The sequence below is a fragment of the Branchiostoma belcheri genome, unplaced genomic scaffold (genome assembly GCF_001625305.1).
Source record: "Branchiostoma belcheri isolate BF01 breed outbred unplaced genomic scaffold, Haploidv18h27 scaffold61, whole genome shotgun sequence".
Lineage (NCBI taxonomy): Eukaryota > Metazoa > Chordata > Leptocardii > Amphioxiformes > Branchiostomatidae > Branchiostoma > Branchiostoma belcheri.
The window spans coordinates 715,809-733,765 of NW_017804254.1; the positions used below are offsets into that span (position 1 = coordinate 715,809).

General features: G+C 39.5%; 2 protein-coding genes across 2 annotated transcripts; both read right to left on the minus strand.

Annotated features, from left to right (window-relative positions):
- Positions 1-966: 966 nt before the first annotated feature.
- Positions 967-8,436, minus strand: LOC109482915. Its single transcript, XM_019785804.1, has 8 exons — positions 8,119-8,436; positions 4,987-5,047; positions 4,478-4,655; positions 4,122-4,172; positions 3,985-4,016; positions 3,645-3,674; positions 2,881-3,153; positions 967-2,310 (listed from the first exon to the last, which is right to left on the minus strand). The coding sequence occupies exons 1-8, from the start codon at positions 8,119-8,121 to the stop codon at positions 1,970-1,972; spliced, it is 969 nt and encodes a 322-aa protein (XP_019641363.1). The 5' UTR covers positions 8,122-8,436; the 3' UTR covers positions 967-1,969.
- A 5,095-nt stretch (positions 8,437-13,531) lies between these two features.
- LOC109482844 (frizzled-5-like) lies at positions 13,532-17,685 on the minus strand. Its single transcript, XM_019785686.1, has 7 exons — positions 17,646-17,685; positions 17,304-17,514; positions 16,790-16,917; positions 15,795-15,863; positions 15,442-15,486; positions 14,269-14,541; positions 13,532-13,944 (listed from the first exon to the last, which is right to left on the minus strand). Exons 1-7 carry the CDS (start codon positions 17,683-17,685, stop codon positions 13,598-13,600), a joined length of 1,113 nt encoding a protein of 370 aa, XP_019641245.1. The 3' UTR covers positions 13,532-13,597.
- Between the last annotated feature and the right edge of the window lie 272 nt (positions 17,686-17,957).

Here is a 17,957-nt window from a genome sequence, read left to right on the forward strand (position 1 = left end):
AGGCACAAGATCGGTGACATGGGTAGGATTCGAACCCGGGACCTCTTGGTCCTGTGCCGAACACACTACCATGTCTTGTGCTCGCTAATTCGAAGTTAGTACAAAACCTGTATGCAACTGACAAAATGCACCGGCCTGTCAGTAGCTGATGATGGGGATGGAATGTAACTTAAGTTTGACATTGGGGGTGTGACCTATAAGACAGAGACACCTTGTAAGGAGTTGTTCTGTCTTAACAAATATATCAGGTAAAATACTTCTACCAATCAGTACAAAAGAATGACAAGCAATATTCTATTTCTATATTTTTATTGAGGATAGAAGCAAGTTCCCAAAAGCAGCAAGCTGTGGCGCATAAGCATATATCATCAAATATACCTTTACCAATATCATAAGTAATTGATATCTCTAGTGCTAAATAAGAATTTAAATTTTATATATATCCTGTGTTATGTTTCACCTTACAACCGTTACTTTTAGATATTCTACAAATATATATGTCTCCCTTGTATACTCTAAATTAATTCAAGCACTGCACTGGTGTGTGCTTCATGTACATGTAGTCTACATATTGCTTGTAGATATTTTATGTTTCTATAAGTATAACTCTGGTTTTGATATTCCCCAAACTGATTTGTATGTGTTGCATAGGATGACTCTCCAGTGTGCTGTGATGTTACTTTTAGATATTCTACAAAGTACATGTTTCCATTGTTTACTCTAAATTAATTCAAACACTGCACTGGTGTGTGCTTCATGTAGTCTATATTGGTCGTAGATATTTTATGCTTCTGTAAGTATAACTCTGGTTTTGATATTCTCCAAAATGATAACAAATCAAACCCCAATGGAAAGTACATGTGTATGTGTTGCATAGGACAACTTTCCAGGGCGCTGTGATGTTTAATAATATGTTCTTTACTAAACTCGTCATTGTTTTTTTTTTGTTTCAATGATGTAGATAATGATGTTTTCCTTATGGTGTTAGACTTATTATGAATAACTATCCTGGTGTATATATCTGATGTATATATTTCCAATCGCATAAGGTTTATAAATAACATGACTGTGTAAAGCGTAAACTATTATACTTTAGCTTGAGTGAAGTTACATCCATTGGTCTATGCTTTAAACATTTCTTATGCTTGTACAATCTCTAACCAACTTTTGTATAGTATAGTATAGTATAGTATAGTATAGTATAGTATAGTATAGTATAGTATAGTATAGCCATAAGAGTAGATTGAAATACAGATTCTTGGCATTGCTTACTGAATATGTTATTAGTTTTGAATCACAGTGATGAAGCAAGTGTTGAAAAACTAAACTGTCTACATGATCTTCTTTCATCAGGTTACAATTAATTGTTTTACTGATCTGAACATAAGGGTGTATGTTTTACACTATCACAGGTTGATGTTTTACTATCTCATGTCCATGTGAAATATCCATATACACTTCAGCAGTGCGAAGGTATAGAATTACAAATGTAGATGTGTTAGCACTGATATTGTTGATTTTCTTGCTCATGTGTGATTTTCAAAGGAAAAGGAGAATCAAAGTTTCTTAGTTGGCTTGTACGCATTTCTTGAGTAATGTTTGCATTTGGCAGCAATGGTCGCAGTAATATTTGCGCAAAGTAAGGAGATACACGAGTGTACGTTTAAGATATCCCCTTGAGATTTAGTTGGTATAACAGCAAAAACATTATCCACAATTTTCCTATGAGCTCAGTACCATGTACTATGTACTAGAATTAGCAGTGTGTTTTAAAATGCTTGATTTGTATGAGTTGTAGCTGAAGAAACTTGTTGATCTGTATTGACCATTAACAACTTTTGGTTGAATTTGCGTTCAAATGACTTTTTGGAACCGACTTTCCCTTTAAACTCAGCCTGCAGACATATCTTATTGGTTTGCTAATGTACTTTGCTCATGGGTTTGTGGACTTAATGTTAGTCCCGTCCTCTTAACGGGTCCTAAACACGAGAATCTCAATCCAGATAGTATCACCGACAACTTCAATGGTGACAATGACAATCATGGCGCGAGCGGCAGGGTCAGGGTCTACGACTTCACGCTCAATGATGGGGAAGCAAAGGGCTGGGGGGATGCGGTCCAAGTCAAACCCGCCTCCCAGCTCGGTGCGCGGGGGATAGGGGCAGTTGGCGTCCGGTCCGTACGTAACCTCGTCAAAGTCCACGTCGTCGCGCGAGTTGGCATAGTCTGTTTCCAGGTTTGACAGGTACCGGTTGAAGAACAGTGGGTAGTTGTCCCTGACCACTGCGACGGCGGAGCTTGGCAGCTCGACTACAAAGAAATATAGAAAAAAAACATTGCAAAAACACGACTATAGCTAGGTCACAAAAATCAAACATCTATTAACTGTGGGTCACTAACGTGGAATTGGTAATCACACAATATCTCCAGACACTAGAGAAAATACAACAATAGTAGAATATACAAAACTGTTATGTTTGGGATGGATCTATATCTTTTGCCAAGTTAGTCTTTCCTTTATATACTTGTAACTGTTTAATATGCATGCTACAGGTTGGGGATATTGGATCAATCAAGACAGCCATTATAGCTTTGTCATAATGTAACACCCATGTAGTGCACAATCCCTTGATTTAATCAGATTTCATAACTCGTAATTTTATGAAGAAATGATTGACACTTGTACACATTAGGCATGATAGTAAACAGAACTTTACTGACATTTGCTGATGCAGAATAGGCTATTCTTTCAAAATGTGGTCATTCCGTGAACTATTGGAAAATTTTCCTTGATCAACAATTGAAACTCACCACCATACTATCCCATATAGCTTAGACAATTTGAAAGTGTATTATGACTACTAGTACTGGCAAACACACCTGGTAGCCCAACATTTGGGTCGAAGTTCCTGGTTTCTGGTAGGAACAGTCCTGTGATGACGCCTTCACCGCTGGCGTAGCATACAGCCCAGCGCTCAGGTTGGATGATGATGCCGGAGATGTTGGGGAGGTTGGCGAGTTGGTTGCCGTCATACCCTGCGTACAGGTCCAGGTCTTGGCGGAAGGAACCCATCCCAAGCTCCGCAGAGATCTCAGGGCCCAGTGTGGCCTCGAGATTGTCGTACGCACTGACTGCGGCTCCGTAATCAAAGACTAAAAAACAAGATTAAGTAACTGTATGCCGGTAAAACATTATGTCTTTGTGAACAATCTTTACAAAACCACTCAGTGCAGATCTCATTATCTACTTCAGAGTTCCATTTCATGTACATGTCGTATTGTTGATGGCCTGCCTTGATCACAATGTTATGATGCAACCATTTACCACAATCAGACTGTGACATTTTACCTAAATATAGCCTAATTTGCATACTTTGAATGTCTGAATTTACATTACATTACATTACAATGCGAAGAGGATATGTATCACATTTCTCTATCAATCCTGCAGAGGATATGCTACAGGCACAACACATGCATCCTGGTAATTAATGTACTCTATATTCTGTCTACCGATACCATTGATACATTTGATATAAAGGTAAAACTTGACAATATAAGTGCAATACAAAGTTCTCGACGTATAAAAAGGGATTCAGAGCTTCTTCAAAGTACAAGTGTATGATGGACAAAACGTAGCTTACCTGTAGGCAGAGGGGTTGTTGGAGGGCATTCTAGAAGAAAAAGACATGCATGATATTTATACAATCTGCTTCACCAAATGATGACAAATAGTCGCGTTGCTAATAACATCAACAGTGACAATAGTGACTATATTACATCTACTCGTACATCACAGTACATAAAACAGTACATAAAGGTGTGGTAAAAGTGATAACATACCCATGTGACAATTTCTAAAGAAACATTCTGATAGTCATCAATAATAACCATAAACAATATGAAATGTATCATTTATGAGACGATGGAAAGACACAATACAGGACTTCTTCGTTCGCTCCTAAGACAAAAATCCTTACTTACGGGGCGCTTCACAGATGTAACAGTTCTCAACACTGCAAAGAAAAACACATTGTCAATCATTTTTCTGTACCGACTGCTCAAGGAAAGCTGAAGCACGATTAAACACTTATAGTACAGAAGTAAAATGTGTTCCCTACTCAGGTGGGGTGTTGAAATCCACATCTAAACTGTTCGGGTTGATCCAGTATCTGTAAAACAAAAAGGACACAGGTGATAGTGACTGGAATCTACTTTTCTGTTTTCCAGTAGCTGTAGTGATCACTTAAGCCAAGCTGCACAATTTAGACGGTTTGAAACAATAACAGAATTCCCAGAATTTGACCTACAGCAACAGGTAAATGTAGCTACATTTTGGTCACTAGTTAATATAAACAGAAGGGAGTCTATGGTTGGAATGCATGGCTAATGATTGTATCTCAACCTATGTTTTCATTACGTAGCATGTTACCATCTTTCACAGAAGAGAATTCAACAAAGATATGACGAAACTTACGGCACAGGTCCACTAAGTCCAAACATAGCGTCTTCCCTGTCTTCCGCGTCGTCGATCACAACTAGGGAGCTACCTGGAGCTTTGTACATACAGTCGTACATAGCCATTTCGAAGGTTCTCTCCGTGGTGGAGGCACAGAAGCACCTCCCGTCAACCTCTTCAAACCCATCAGGGCACACTGAAACACAAGTGTATCAAGTTGTATGTCTCCAGTCATTTCCAATTACCGTTTACCCCCAACATATGCCTTTCTGGGGGGCTGAAAATAGCTAACAGACGTTTTAAGACCTGTATGAAAAAAATATAAACATCCGAGCGTATATGTTCCTTCCAAAATGTCACATCAACTGGCATTAAAATGAAAAAATGATATGACGCCTTTAGCAAAGAAATTTTTATCAGAGCAGAGAGAGGAAAACAACAAGAAACATGAGAAAAAAATGATTTCTCCGAACCCATATCATCATAAATACAGTATATACTCTAAATGTACAGGAATTAAACCTTACTTTGCACTGTCAGTGCCGGTATTGTCAAAAGCACCAAACAGAAGAGGAATTGCCTGTTCATCTGGAATATCAGAATAAAGACCAGTTATATCACAATAACATATTCTCCTGAGCCGAGAAAAAAACGCCACAAGTCTGTTTACTTTGATTTCATACTGTACAGTACAAGAAGGCAGATACGATCAATTTAATATTTCATAAAAGTTGGCAAATGTTGATATATGTACGAGTACTCCCTGGCGTTGCCGCGTCCCGGATGCAACTGTGCACGCATACTGTTTACAGGTCACAAGTGTCAGTTATGATATAGATATTCATATAAAGTATGACTTCATTTGCATTATATCGATCCACGGGGAGAATGGTTTTCTGGCTCGGATTACACATTAGACCACAGAAAGTAAATTCTATGGATGACATCCTCCGCAGACTCCAAATATAATGCGATAGGGCGAGAAGAAAAACAAGGCGGGCTAAAAAAAAACAAGATTCCTACATTTTCAAATTTTGACATCATAAACTTTATTAAACAAGATAGGGTATATTGGATACATATATTGGGTAGGTATACTGACAACTATTACAACATCCATTTGTCACTGAAACAACTTTGAAAAACAAGTTTTCAATCATTGTACAGATGGTTTTGATTCAGTGAGAACATCACATACATGTACACACAGCCACCACCACATAGAAAAAGGAATGAAATACTTCACTGCATCAAAGTGAAAGACAAAAGAATAAATCAGAGCCTTGTCTTGTCTCCTCTCTTCATATTTATCTGCCATCCATGTTCCGGCATGGCAACAGACATCTTTGCCCATTTTCGGCATGTTGACTACTGTCAGTGGGTAACATAAATTCTTGTTTTTATTTCCAAAATCAGGCAAAAATTATTGCTGGTGCTGATCGATGTTATCCATAAAAATTACTTGTTGTTGCCTTAGCCTCGTCAAGTTCAACTTGACCCCACGCAGCTGTAGCTGTGGTGCTAAGTCTGAGTCAGTCGCACACTACCTCCTCCACTGCCCTCTGCACAAGGACGCAAGGCAAACACTTGCCACCGCTGTACGTAGCGTTGTGGATCAATCCCTCTCCACCAACATGCTCCTCAATGGTCTTCCAGGTCACAACCTCTCTACAAACCAAAACATTTCGGCCGCTCTTCAGGGCCTACATCCTGCAAACAAAACGTTTCTAAAGTGTCCTTCCACCTGTTCATTTGATCTAGTGCACTTGTCTATTATTTCCACTGTACGGATTCTCGACCTCTGACCTCCAACTAAGTTTACCCATTTTAATTAGTATTGTAAATATAATAACATATATGTTAATCTACAATGTATGTATAGTCATGTAGTCATGTCTGTCTGTGGCCCCCGCCATCAGCTCTGCTGCCAGGGTGGCCACTGTATTGTGAATGTCGCAATTTTCGAAAATAAAATAGCCTGGTATCTCCTTCTTCTGCTGGGACCCCGATTAGCCGATCGGGAAATGTTCTATTTCCTATCGAACGGTAAACTTTTTTAAATCTACAGTTAATACTAGTACTATCTCATTTGAATTTTCCAGCAACAATTTTAATACATGGTATTTTCTTGTCTTTCTCGTCAAACTATATTCAAATTGAGTTTTACTGTAACACACAGACTAGAGTTGCCGGGGCCGCAGGAAACCAGAGAAATTATGTAAAGCCCCATATTCATGGTAGTGTTGCGCGCGCCCAGGTTTTACTGCCCTGCTTTCCTCCCTGGAGACTGGAGTCGACTGGGCGTCAGGTCTTTGGTAACCCAGAGACAAGAGTTGACTGGGCGGCATATCTTGTAAGAGCCGAGAAACTTTCTGAAGGCCCACTCCGTAGTCTCTCGCGCGCCCAGGTTTTGCTCGGCCTGTTTGTCTTCGAGAAAACTAGAGTTGACTGAGTGAAGACCAACAGTACTAGCGCACTTACTAGGTTTTACTGGGCCTATTTTCAGGGAGGTTAGTTGACTGGGCGGCATATTTTGTAAGAGCCGAGAAACTTTCTGAAGGCACACTTCGTAGCCTCTCGCGCGCCCAGGTTTTGCTCGGCCTGTTTGTCTTCGAGAAAACTAGAGTTGATTGAGTGAAGGCCAACAGTACTAGTGACTAGCGCACTTACTAGGTTTTACTGGGCCTATTTTCGGGGTCCTCCCGGTCGGCACTGTCTTCGAAGACCAGAGAAAATGAGCGAAGGCCCACGGTAGTCTTGTCTTCACCCATATTTTTCTTGGCCTGTTACGTTTTTCTTTTAGGGAGGCCAGAGTTGACTAGGCGGCAGATCTTGGCAGACTCGAGAAACTGTATGAAGGCCTGTGGTAGTCGTCCCTGTGTCTAGGTTTTACTGGGCCCGTTTTCCTCCAGGAGGCTAGCGTTGTCTGAGCGGCGAATCTTGAGAGACCCGAAAAACTGGCCAATAATGTTTTGCGGATAGTCAGATTTACAGGACTTGTTTTCTTCCAAAGAAGCTAGATTGGCCAGGGTGGCATGCCGGCTGCTACATAATGGGAGACAATGGGAACTGACATTGGCTGATTTTTCTATAACCTGGAAGCCAGCGGTCATGCCGATCGCGTCGGCCGACGAATGATATTCTACCATGCCATCCTTTACTACTTTTTCGTGCAATATCGAAGTCAAATTGGATCGGAACAGGTTAATTGTCGTCAGCAATTGAGTCATAAATGCCCTGACAATGAAAATTCAACAACTTTGATAAGAGAAGTACATCCGAGATGTTGTGATAACTTATCAACCCAAGGCAATAAAAGATAAAGTAGTGGTCAAGCTTAAAACACGGTAATGATTATAAAGATTTTGAAGGACCAACATGCAAAGAAAGCATTGAGATAACTACCCACACCTGTTCGAACGAACATTTAGTTTAGATATACCTAGGACCTGTATAATCGTACCTACTAGTAGTAGATTTTAGCTTGGATCAGATTATTGCACGTATCTCCAGGTTCGATAATCCAGTTCTGGGCTGGATGACAGATAAATAGTTCCATGAAAATTGACTATAACTACTTTGTACAAGTATAGCAGGCCAAAAAAGTCAACAACACTGAGCACATGCAGAGCTCACATTAGAAAGATATTAGAACTCACCATGGATATCTCTTCGCTGTACGTTTCTGGATTGATGATGAAATATTGTCTAATTTGTGACACACTTTGTGCCGTCAACTGTTTTACTGTGACTGAAGAGTCGGTGAGAAGACTGAGGACGTGTCGACCTGTGCGGCTTGTCTGCCGGGCTGTGTCAGTGGTCCTCGGGTGTCAGATCTGTTCTGGGCTAGCTCACTTTCCGCCAGGACTTTATCCAAAGCCGGGAGAGGGTTGCATACGTGGCAATAACCAATAGCATCCTTTCTCTTGTTCAGCTCCGTGTTTAAAAATAGATGTATCCATGGCAACCCCTGACGCCCCCTCCTGAAGACGAACAGACATGGTAACGTCAGCTCTAGCGACACGTGGATGTCCACGCACACATTATTTCTCCTCAAAGTTTATCACCTACAGAATCTATACCACGTACCTACCGCGGTATGACTATCAATAAAGATCAAGCATGTGTGTTTGGCATATCTTGCTTTTCTTTAATAACTTGAGGAGAAAATAATGGTCAAGATATCTCAAATTGTTTTAACATGTCTCTGACAGGTAAAACCCGTATTGATGAAATTTTGTATAACTAGTACTCATTTATTAACAAATATATCCTACGCTAATATTAACCATGTGAACCGGGCTCCCAAAACTAACCTATCCTATGCGTACTACTTCTAAATGGTGGTAATCTTTGATGGCAGTGATATGAGTGTCTAGTGTTGTAAAATTCGTTACCTTGTTGTAGTGTGCTCAGACATTTATGAAGAGGGGCCATTTGATGACACTAGGGCATAATGTGTAGCTGCAGTCTGACAGTCTAAAATTTGTTTTGTCTCGGACATACAGGCGGATGTACTGTCTTTGAAGTACCGCACAGTCTGCTCGTCTGTGGACATCATTCAATATTTGCAAGAATATTGAAGTATTCTTGTTTCAGGAATTTCTCTAATATTTGCATCAACTTCGCTCTGGCGAATTCATCAAAACATGCATATGGCTTTATAATCTCAGACAGAATTTTAAAACAGGCAGCAAAAGATCAAAATTAATGTGTCCACCTGACAGCTGATATTGCAATGATTTATTATTCTAGATCGATATTTGGCTGGGTTTTCTTAATCTGTACTATAGCCAGACAACATCTCAACCTACAGGTATCTGTGATTATATTCACGATGCAAATGCTAAAATGTACAAAGTTGAGTGTTGCTCTACCAACCCCACGTCCCCAAGGCATCAAAAAAGACTAGACTTTGGACTAGATTGTGTTTCTGAGCTTAGTAACATTCTAATGTACAACTGTCAATACATTTCTTGTATCTCATGTAAAACAAATGTCTGTGAATAAAAGAAGTTTACTATTCAATCATTTACCAACCTGATGAAATTACTTACGGGCATTTCGTATATCTGTCATGTATATCTTATATCTGTTATGTTACACGGTGGATAAAGCAGTATTTAAAGGTATGTAATTAATGTCTTATGTAGCTTCAGTCTGACAATCTAGAAAGTTGTTTTTTTCTCAAACATACAGACGGATGCACTGTTTTCAATGTACGTACAAATATTTTTGTTGTTAGTGAATATGGATAAAGTTACACCGTGGATGAAACAGTATTTGAAGGTATTTGATGCTCGAGCGCTCAGACAATTTATCAAGTAGGGTCACTCGAGGATACTAGTAACAGGACATGATATGTAGCTTCATTATGACAGTCCAGAGAGTTGTTTTTGTCAGAAACATACAGACGGATGCACTGTTTTTGATGTACATACAAAGATTATTGTTCTTAGTTGATAAGGATAAATCTACAGTCCAGAGTTGTTTTAGTTTAAAACATACAGACGGATGCACTGTTTTTGATGCACTAAGGATAGCGAATTCTGCTTGTCTGTAGACATCATTTGATATTTACATTAACTCCGCTTCAAAACATCGTTTTATTGTTGTCGGTAGAGTTCTGAGAGGCAGCAAATATAGTGGATATTAAAGTCTGATAGCTGTTATCAAAATGCAATATTGCTCTGGATCGATATTGGGCGATATGTGTGTATCGCCGCAAAACTACGGCCATCTATTAATTTGGTGTACTAAATTTTCTAAGTTCACCTTGGCCAGAAACCCGTCAACCAACAGATATCTGTGATCACATTCACACTGCAGATGTTCAATGTACATGTACAATGTTTAATGTTGCTCCACGCCCACTCTTCACAACATCTAAAAGACCGCCGATTCTAGGTATGCTTACTGTAACTTGACGTATTTCGGCAGAGATTTATTTTCGCAGTAGGAGTGGGGAGAATGTTTTTACGGTGTTTTAATTTCGCGAAAAGTCGAAACGACACGGTAGCACAAAGACACATATTCGCGGTGTCATAATTACGCGGAGGAGAGTCACCGCGAAATTTCTAAAATACACCACCGTGAACATTTACAGATGACGTTACTGGGCTACAGTAATATCATTCCTATGTATAACATAACGTTACACTGGGCTACGGTAGTATCATTCCCATGTATAACATAACGTTACACTGGGATACGGTAGTATCATTCCCATGTATAACATAACCTTACACTGGGCTACGGTAATATCATTCCTATGTATAACATAACGTTACACTGGGCTACTGTAATATCATTCCTATGTATAACATAACGTTACACTGGGATACGGTAATATCATTCCCATGTATAACATAACGTTACACTGGGCTACGGTAATATTATTCCTATGTATAACATAACGTTACACTGGGATACGGTAATATCATTCCTATGTATAACATAACGTTACACTGGGATACGGTAATATCATTCCAATGTATAACATAACGTTACACTGGGCTACGGTAATATCATTCCCATGTATAACATAACGTTACACTGGGCTACGGTAATATCATTCCTATGTGTAACATATCGTTACACTGGACTACTGTAATATTATTCCCATGTATAACATAACGTTACAACTGACAACACCTTTATAGCGGTACAGAGATATCCCTCCGTCCTGTGGTGATCTATTGGTACCCTTGTCCTAACAACACACGGCACGTAGGGGAAGTATTTAAAGATATTCGATCAATGAGATATTGCAGTTTTTAAAAGCGTCACTAGGTGTGTTAAGTTCGACGGTCGACTGTGTAAGTGTGCTGAACCCAGGTAGGATACTAGTAACTTAAAAAGTAGACTCAGAAACACGTTCTGTTTGTTCTCGTATAAAATTCAATGTGTTTGATCATTCGCTGCTCTAATCGACAACCACAAAATTATAAATCAAAGCCAGGCACAGTACAGTGTGGAACAGGAAGTTAACGTTGTCTTACTGTGAGAGCACGCACACAACTAACCGGGAAACATCTCTCACCCCTGCGGTTTCTGGTACGTATACCATCTACTTTGCTCGCTGATTCAGTGTCATCTGTAGTGGTCCTGGGGAAAGGTCGAAAGTACTACCTGTGTGTATCTGCACAAATCAGTCAAATGCAAAGTTTTGAAAATTATGAGTCTCTGTGTTCGTCTCGAAGGAGAGATACGAACTATTATTGATCGGTGTTACCAGGATGTCATATGACGTCAGTACCAACATGGCGGGCCGACGGGGCTAGCCCGTAGATTTCTTTTGGCAAGAAATGATGTACCTTTTATATAAAACCAACCATTTTAATAATACAAAGAAGGTCATCCACATGGTAATTTGTATCCACCGTACATGTCAGTAAGGCACAAGAGGTCAGATTCTGATATAATGTGATGTTTACTGCTATAATAAAGCGTGAGAGGCTTCCCGATTTAAATATACCGCCCGCATGATCTACGCGTGTACCCATCATCCCGTTCACGAGGGTCTTCGTTTTTGTACCCTTCTTTGTTTTTATATATGTAAATTAATACCAAGATTCGAGAATGTAGAGTGTTAAACACTTATCACAAAGAATGAACTGATTACAGTGTCAAACATGGTCATCTTATTTCTTATTCGGGCCTAAACCATTATATTAGGAGTTAAGGCCATCTCAATTCGAGGGTCACTTTATATAATGTGTATGTGTCTTTTGCCTGTGAATTTGACGCTTTTACATTCAGCTGTATGTAACTAAAAAATAAACAAGGGCCTGTCAGTAGTCGATGATCGGGATAGAATGGGCATGTAACTTAAGTTCGTTTGGTCACGTTTGAGGAGTGACCTATAAGACAGACAGTAACGAGTTGTTGATGTTCTAAAAATCTTGAGATCAGCTAAAATACTTGTACCAATCAGTAAAAAAGAATGACAAGCGATATTCTACTTCTATATTTTTATTAAGGAGAGAAGCAAGTTCCCAAAAGCAAGCTGTGGCGTGAGCAAATATCGTAAATATACCATTACCAATATCATAAGTAATTGATATCTCTAGTGCTAAATAACAATATCAATGATGTTCTTCCTTATGGTGTTAGACTTATTATGAATAATAACTATCCTGATGTATATCTGATGTATATATTTCCAATCACATAAGGTTTATAAATAACATGACTATGTTTAAAGCGTAAACTATTATACCTTATAAGGTATACATGTAGCTTATGTGAAATTATGTCCATTGGTCTATGCTTTAAACATTTCTTATGCTTGTGCAATCTCTAACCAACTTTAGTATATATATAGTATAATATAGTAAAGTATAGTATAGTATATTAAAGCAATACGAGTAGATTGAAGTACATTTGAATTGGCATTGATTAATGAATATGTTTTAAATCAGATTTAAATCACAGTGATGAAGCAAGTGTTGAAAAACTAAAGACTGTCTACATGACCTTTCTTCAAGTATGAATCAGGTTACAATTAATTGTTTTACTGATCTGAACATAAGGGTGTGTGTTTTTCACTATCACAGCTTTATGTTTTACTATCTCATATCCATGTGAAATATCCATATACACTTCAGCAGTACAAATTAGAAGGTTTAGAATTACAAATGTAGATGTGCTAAGACTGACATTGTTGCTTTCCTTCCTCACGTGTGATTTTCAAAGGAAAATGAGAATCCAAGTTTCTTAGTTTGCTTGTACGCATTTATTGAATAATGTTTGCGTTTGGCAGCAGCAGCAATAGTCGCAGTAATATTTGCGCAAAGTAAGGAGACACACAAGTGTACGTTTAAGATATCCCCTTGAAATTTAGTTGGTATAACAGCAAAACATTATCCACAATTTTCCAATGAGCTCAGTACCATGTACTGTATACTAGAGTGTGTTTGAAAATGCTTGCTTTATATGAGTCGTAGCTCAAGAAACTGTATTGACACGGTGATAAACAACGTTGGTTGATTTTGCGTTCAAATAACATTTTGGAACCGACTTTCCATTCAAACTCAGCTTGTAGATACGATATATCTCATTGTTTGCTAATGTACTTTGCTTATGGGTTTTTGGACTTAATGTTAGGCCTGTCCTTGAAGGTCGAAAGACGATTATCTATTCGGTCGAAAGGGACCTAAACACAAGAATCTCAATCCAGATAACATCACCGATAACTTCAATGGTGACTATGACAATAGTGCGAGCGGCAGGGTCAGCGTCCGCGACTTCAAGCTCAAGAATGGGGAAGCAAAGAGCTGGAGGGATGCGCTGTAAGCCAAACCCGCCTCCCAGCTCGGTTCGCGGGGGATAGGGGCAGATGGCGTCCGGTCCGTACGTTTCCTCGTCAAACTCCACGTCGTCGCGCATGGTGGCATAATTTCTTCCCAGCTGTGGCAGGTACCGGTTGAAGAACTGTGGGTAGTTGTCCCTGACGGCTGCGATGGCGGAGCTTGGCAGCTCAGCTACAAAGAAATAAAGACAAAAAAAACCACTGAAAAAACACGTCTAGGTCAAAAACATCGAACTGTGGGTCAGCAATGTAGAATTGGTAAATTGGTAATCACACAATTTCTCCAGACACCAGAGCAAATACAACAATTATCATAGAATATACAAAAGTGTCATGTTTGTGATTAGTTGTAGCTGTTTACGCATGCTACAGGTGGTCATTCCGTGAACTATTGGAAAATTTCCCTTGATCAACAATTGACAATCACCGCCATGCTAACCCATATAGCTTAAACAATTTGAAAGTGTATTATGACTACTGGTACTGGCAAACACACCTGGTAGCCCAACATTTGGGTCGAAGTTCCTGGTTTCTGGCAGGAACAGTCCTGTGGTGACGCCTTCACCGCTGTCGTACGGTACAGACCAGCGCTCAGGTTGGATGATGATGCCGGAGATGTTGGGGAGGTTGGCGAGTGGGGTGCCGTCAAACTCTGCGTACAGGTCCAGGTCTTGGCGGAAGGAAGACATCCCAAGCTCCGCAGCGATGTCAGGGCCCAGTGTGGCCTCGAGATTGTCGTACGCAGTGACTGCGGCTCCGTAATCAAAGACTGAAAACAAGATTAAGTAACTGCATGCAGGTGAAACATAATGTCTTTGTGAACAATCTTTACAAAACCACTCAGTGCAGATCTCATCCACTTCAGAGTTCCATTTCATGTACATGCCGTATTGTTGAGGGCCTGCCTTGATCACAATATTATGGTGCAACCATTTACCACAACCAGACTGTGGCATTTTACTGGCACAAACTGTGACATGCTACAAGCAGAACACATGCACCCTAGGCCTGGTAATTAATGTACTCTATATTCTGTCTACCGATAACATTTGATACTTTGATATAAAGATAAAACCTGTGTTAGTTGTGTTAGTGCACAATGTTTAAACAAAGTTCTCGTCGAATAAAAGTGTATGATGAACAGAACGTAGCTTACCCGTAGGCAGAGGGGTTGTTGGAGGGCATTCTAGGACAAAAAAAAAGAAGAAGATAATTTGGATACAGCGTGCTTCATAAAAATGGTAACAAACAGTGGCGTTACAAACAGTGGCGTTACTATGCTAATCATAGATACTCGGTTACAATCTTACCCAAAGATAACCAGCTAGGGACTATCGATTTGAAAAAAAAAGTATTATGTGTTGCTGCGTTGCACTGTACAATGTAGGCTCAACCGTTGGCTGGTTCATCATGGTGTTTTTCTGGGGGTCGCCTTTTTAGTGATGTTGTCTTGGAAACATGACTAGATTATGACGCAGGGGAGGCTTCGTTCATCGTATGTGTATGTACGGTATGGTGGGGAGTACAAACTACATAACCAATACAAGTGGTATTCTCCTCCGTAAAACCTACGCAAAAATTGATGAAAATCAAACACATATATAGCAGCTGTGTTACATATATATCTGTGTGTTTAAAACGCCATAACCATTCAAGCACATTTTGTTACCTGTTATCGTTGTCTGGGTTGTGGCTGCCTCCCCTGATCCTGACCCTGTGGAAACCAAAAATAAATAGATGAATAAAAAGTTATTGATTAATTCAGCTTACATCTCTCAATAGTAGTTGATCTATCAGCAGTCTAAAATGTAGGTCAATTGCATGGTGGGCTCAATAGTAGCAAACGACTGCATATAGATGTACTTGTTGCATGCGTATATCTTTTGTCACCAACAAGGTACCTTACGGCTGTTCGTTCCGCGGATGCCGTTCCAACAATAGCAGCTAACCTGTAATTTCAAATGATTTAATTTTTCTGTGTTGGGAATGGCACCTGACTTGACCGGAGATTAGATTTGTTACCGGTTATTCCGTCTGTATCTGTATAGCCGGTAGAACCATCCATCGGCGTTGGAGGTGTGGTTGAATCCTCTGTAGAATACATGTATTGAGTAAAACAGTTATTGATTAATATTAGAAAATATTAGATCTGCTAATCTATTACCTCCATGAAGGTATTATTTGGTTTGTATCTGTCTGTCTGCCTGTGTGTAAGTATGTGTGTGTGTGTGTGTGTGTGTGTGTGTGTGTGTGTGTGTGTGTGTGTGTGTGTGTCTGCCTTTGTGTGTTTGTGTTTTCGCATACATATGTACATGTGGACTTTATCGATTGCGATGATATTTGGTACGTGGGTAGGTCTTGGGAAGCAAAAGTCAATGTCAACTGTGCACGTGCACCCCCAGGCCGCTGACCCTGGTACTGAATCGGAACTGTTTTTTAAATCTTCTTTTGTTCAGGACATGTTGCGTATTAGGTACGTGTGGTTCTGCAATTTCCGTATCGAAACAACGTACTAGCCTGAGTTAAGATGTAGTTTTGGGCACCTGTGGATATATGACATCATTTCCGTCTCCAAATATCCTTTTAATAAAGGTCTATATATTCAAAGTAAATTGTCGTGCGGCAGTGACTAGTCTATTCCCATAAGTACGGTGAAATTAAAACAATTTTAAATTTAAAATAAAAAAAATTAAATACTTTTTACAGCAGATTTTCACATAAGCCTTGACCGGAAAGCTACCAACGTGTCAATTACATGTTTTTGTCACATATTTTGCGACTAGTTAATACGTTTTCTTATCATGAAGGCGCTGTTACTAATTTTATCGAACATAACCTAAAATACTAGAAGTATTGCGGAAATGTTTTCATTTTCAACAAGATTTGGCATATTGAATGTGGTATAAGACACCATACAAAGAAATTATGTAAATTAATAATGCGCAGTAGTCCATTTCAAGTTGAATATGTAAACAAAATTTCCAATATAACGTGAAACGGCATGCCATTCAACCCACCATTTGGAACAGCACAACTGTTCTCAGAAAAAGTTGCACAGATCCAATCCTCCCATGGAAGACCGAGGGCTAGAGCTCGTTCACCACATGTAGCATTCATCTCGTAACAAAACGATTTGCATGGATGTCTGTAGTGTGAAATAATTGAGATAACGTTTATTATTCGTACAAACAATTTTATAAGACTAATTTAATAATACATTGTACGTAGATTAGGGCATATGCATAAGAGATATACAAGACCTAGAAACGAGAAAGCATTTGTACATTTAATGCCATCTACCTTAAAATCACAACATCATGTAATCTACCTAAAAATTGAATTCGATGACTCAACTCTATTTACATTCTTCCATAATTGTAGATAGCACGACGCAAAACTTTATTGCAACACAAGGGGAACAGAAGGATCAAATTTTCAACCACCACTGTAGTACAAATTTTACCCTTCTGTATCCTTTGTATTGGAATAAAGTTTAGCATCGTACTACTATGAACGTCCCAAGTTACTCACCTTTGTCCTTCAGTTGTACACTGCGGAAATAAAATCGAACACAAGAAGAAATTCAAGTCCGGATGACAGTCGCTGATTGGATCGTAAGCCGGGAACACGAACGGGGCGGTTTGGAGAGCAAATCCTTGATTCGGCCACCCGAAGATGTTCGGGAAGGATGTCTGGGAGTACGGCAGACCCATACAACCACTGTACTGGATGGGCTCGCATTCTAAAGAAAAAAATATAAAGACAATATAGATAACTGAATCTTGCAAAGTAGATACAACAGCCTCTATGTTTGAAACTGAACATCCAGCTGCAGTATTATCCGATTCCTCAAGAAGGCGCGGTTCTACGTACCTGCTGACTGTCTGATCAGAAAGCACGTTGGATCCTCCATCTGGTCAGGAAATACGTTGCATGAAAATGGTAAACTCAGTCCATCCGGTAAGCATCTTGCGTTTATTTCCTCACAGGAACTCCTGCACAACTGTATCTGCAGTCGAGAAGAAGTAACACATGAATCAAACGACATCACAATTACCGTGATTTTGAGAAATGCCACTCACCACTGACATCAATTTATGATGCTAGAGTTGTATAACTTGGGCACTGCAACGTAATGGATACAAGAAAAAGGTTGACTACACAATAAAGATTCAATATCTCTAG

Bases quoted from the DNA above. Each gene is read 5' to 3' on its own strand.
- LOC109482915 (XM_019785804.1), bottom strand. The intron at 4,173-4,477 runs GTAAGTTTCGTC...TTTGTTTTACAG, and splicing joins GGACTTAGTGGACCTGTGCC to ATACTGGATCAACCCGAACA. The intron at 3,154-3,644 runs GTAAGCTACGTT...CTTGTTTTTTAG, and splicing joins AACAACCCCTCTGCCTACAG to TCTTTGATTACGGAGCCGCA.
- LOC109482844 (XM_019785686.1), bottom strand. From the start codon at position 17,685: ATGGAGGATCCAACGTGCTTTCTGATCAGACAGTCAGCAG. The intron at 17,515-17,645 runs GTACGTAGAACC...TTTTTTCTTTAG, and splicing joins TCTGATCAGACAGTCAGCAG to AATGCGAGCCCATCCAGTAC. The intron at 15,487-15,794 runs GTAACAAATCTA...TGGTTTCCACAG, and splicing joins AGATACAGACGGAATAACCG to GGTCAGGATCAGGGGAGGCA.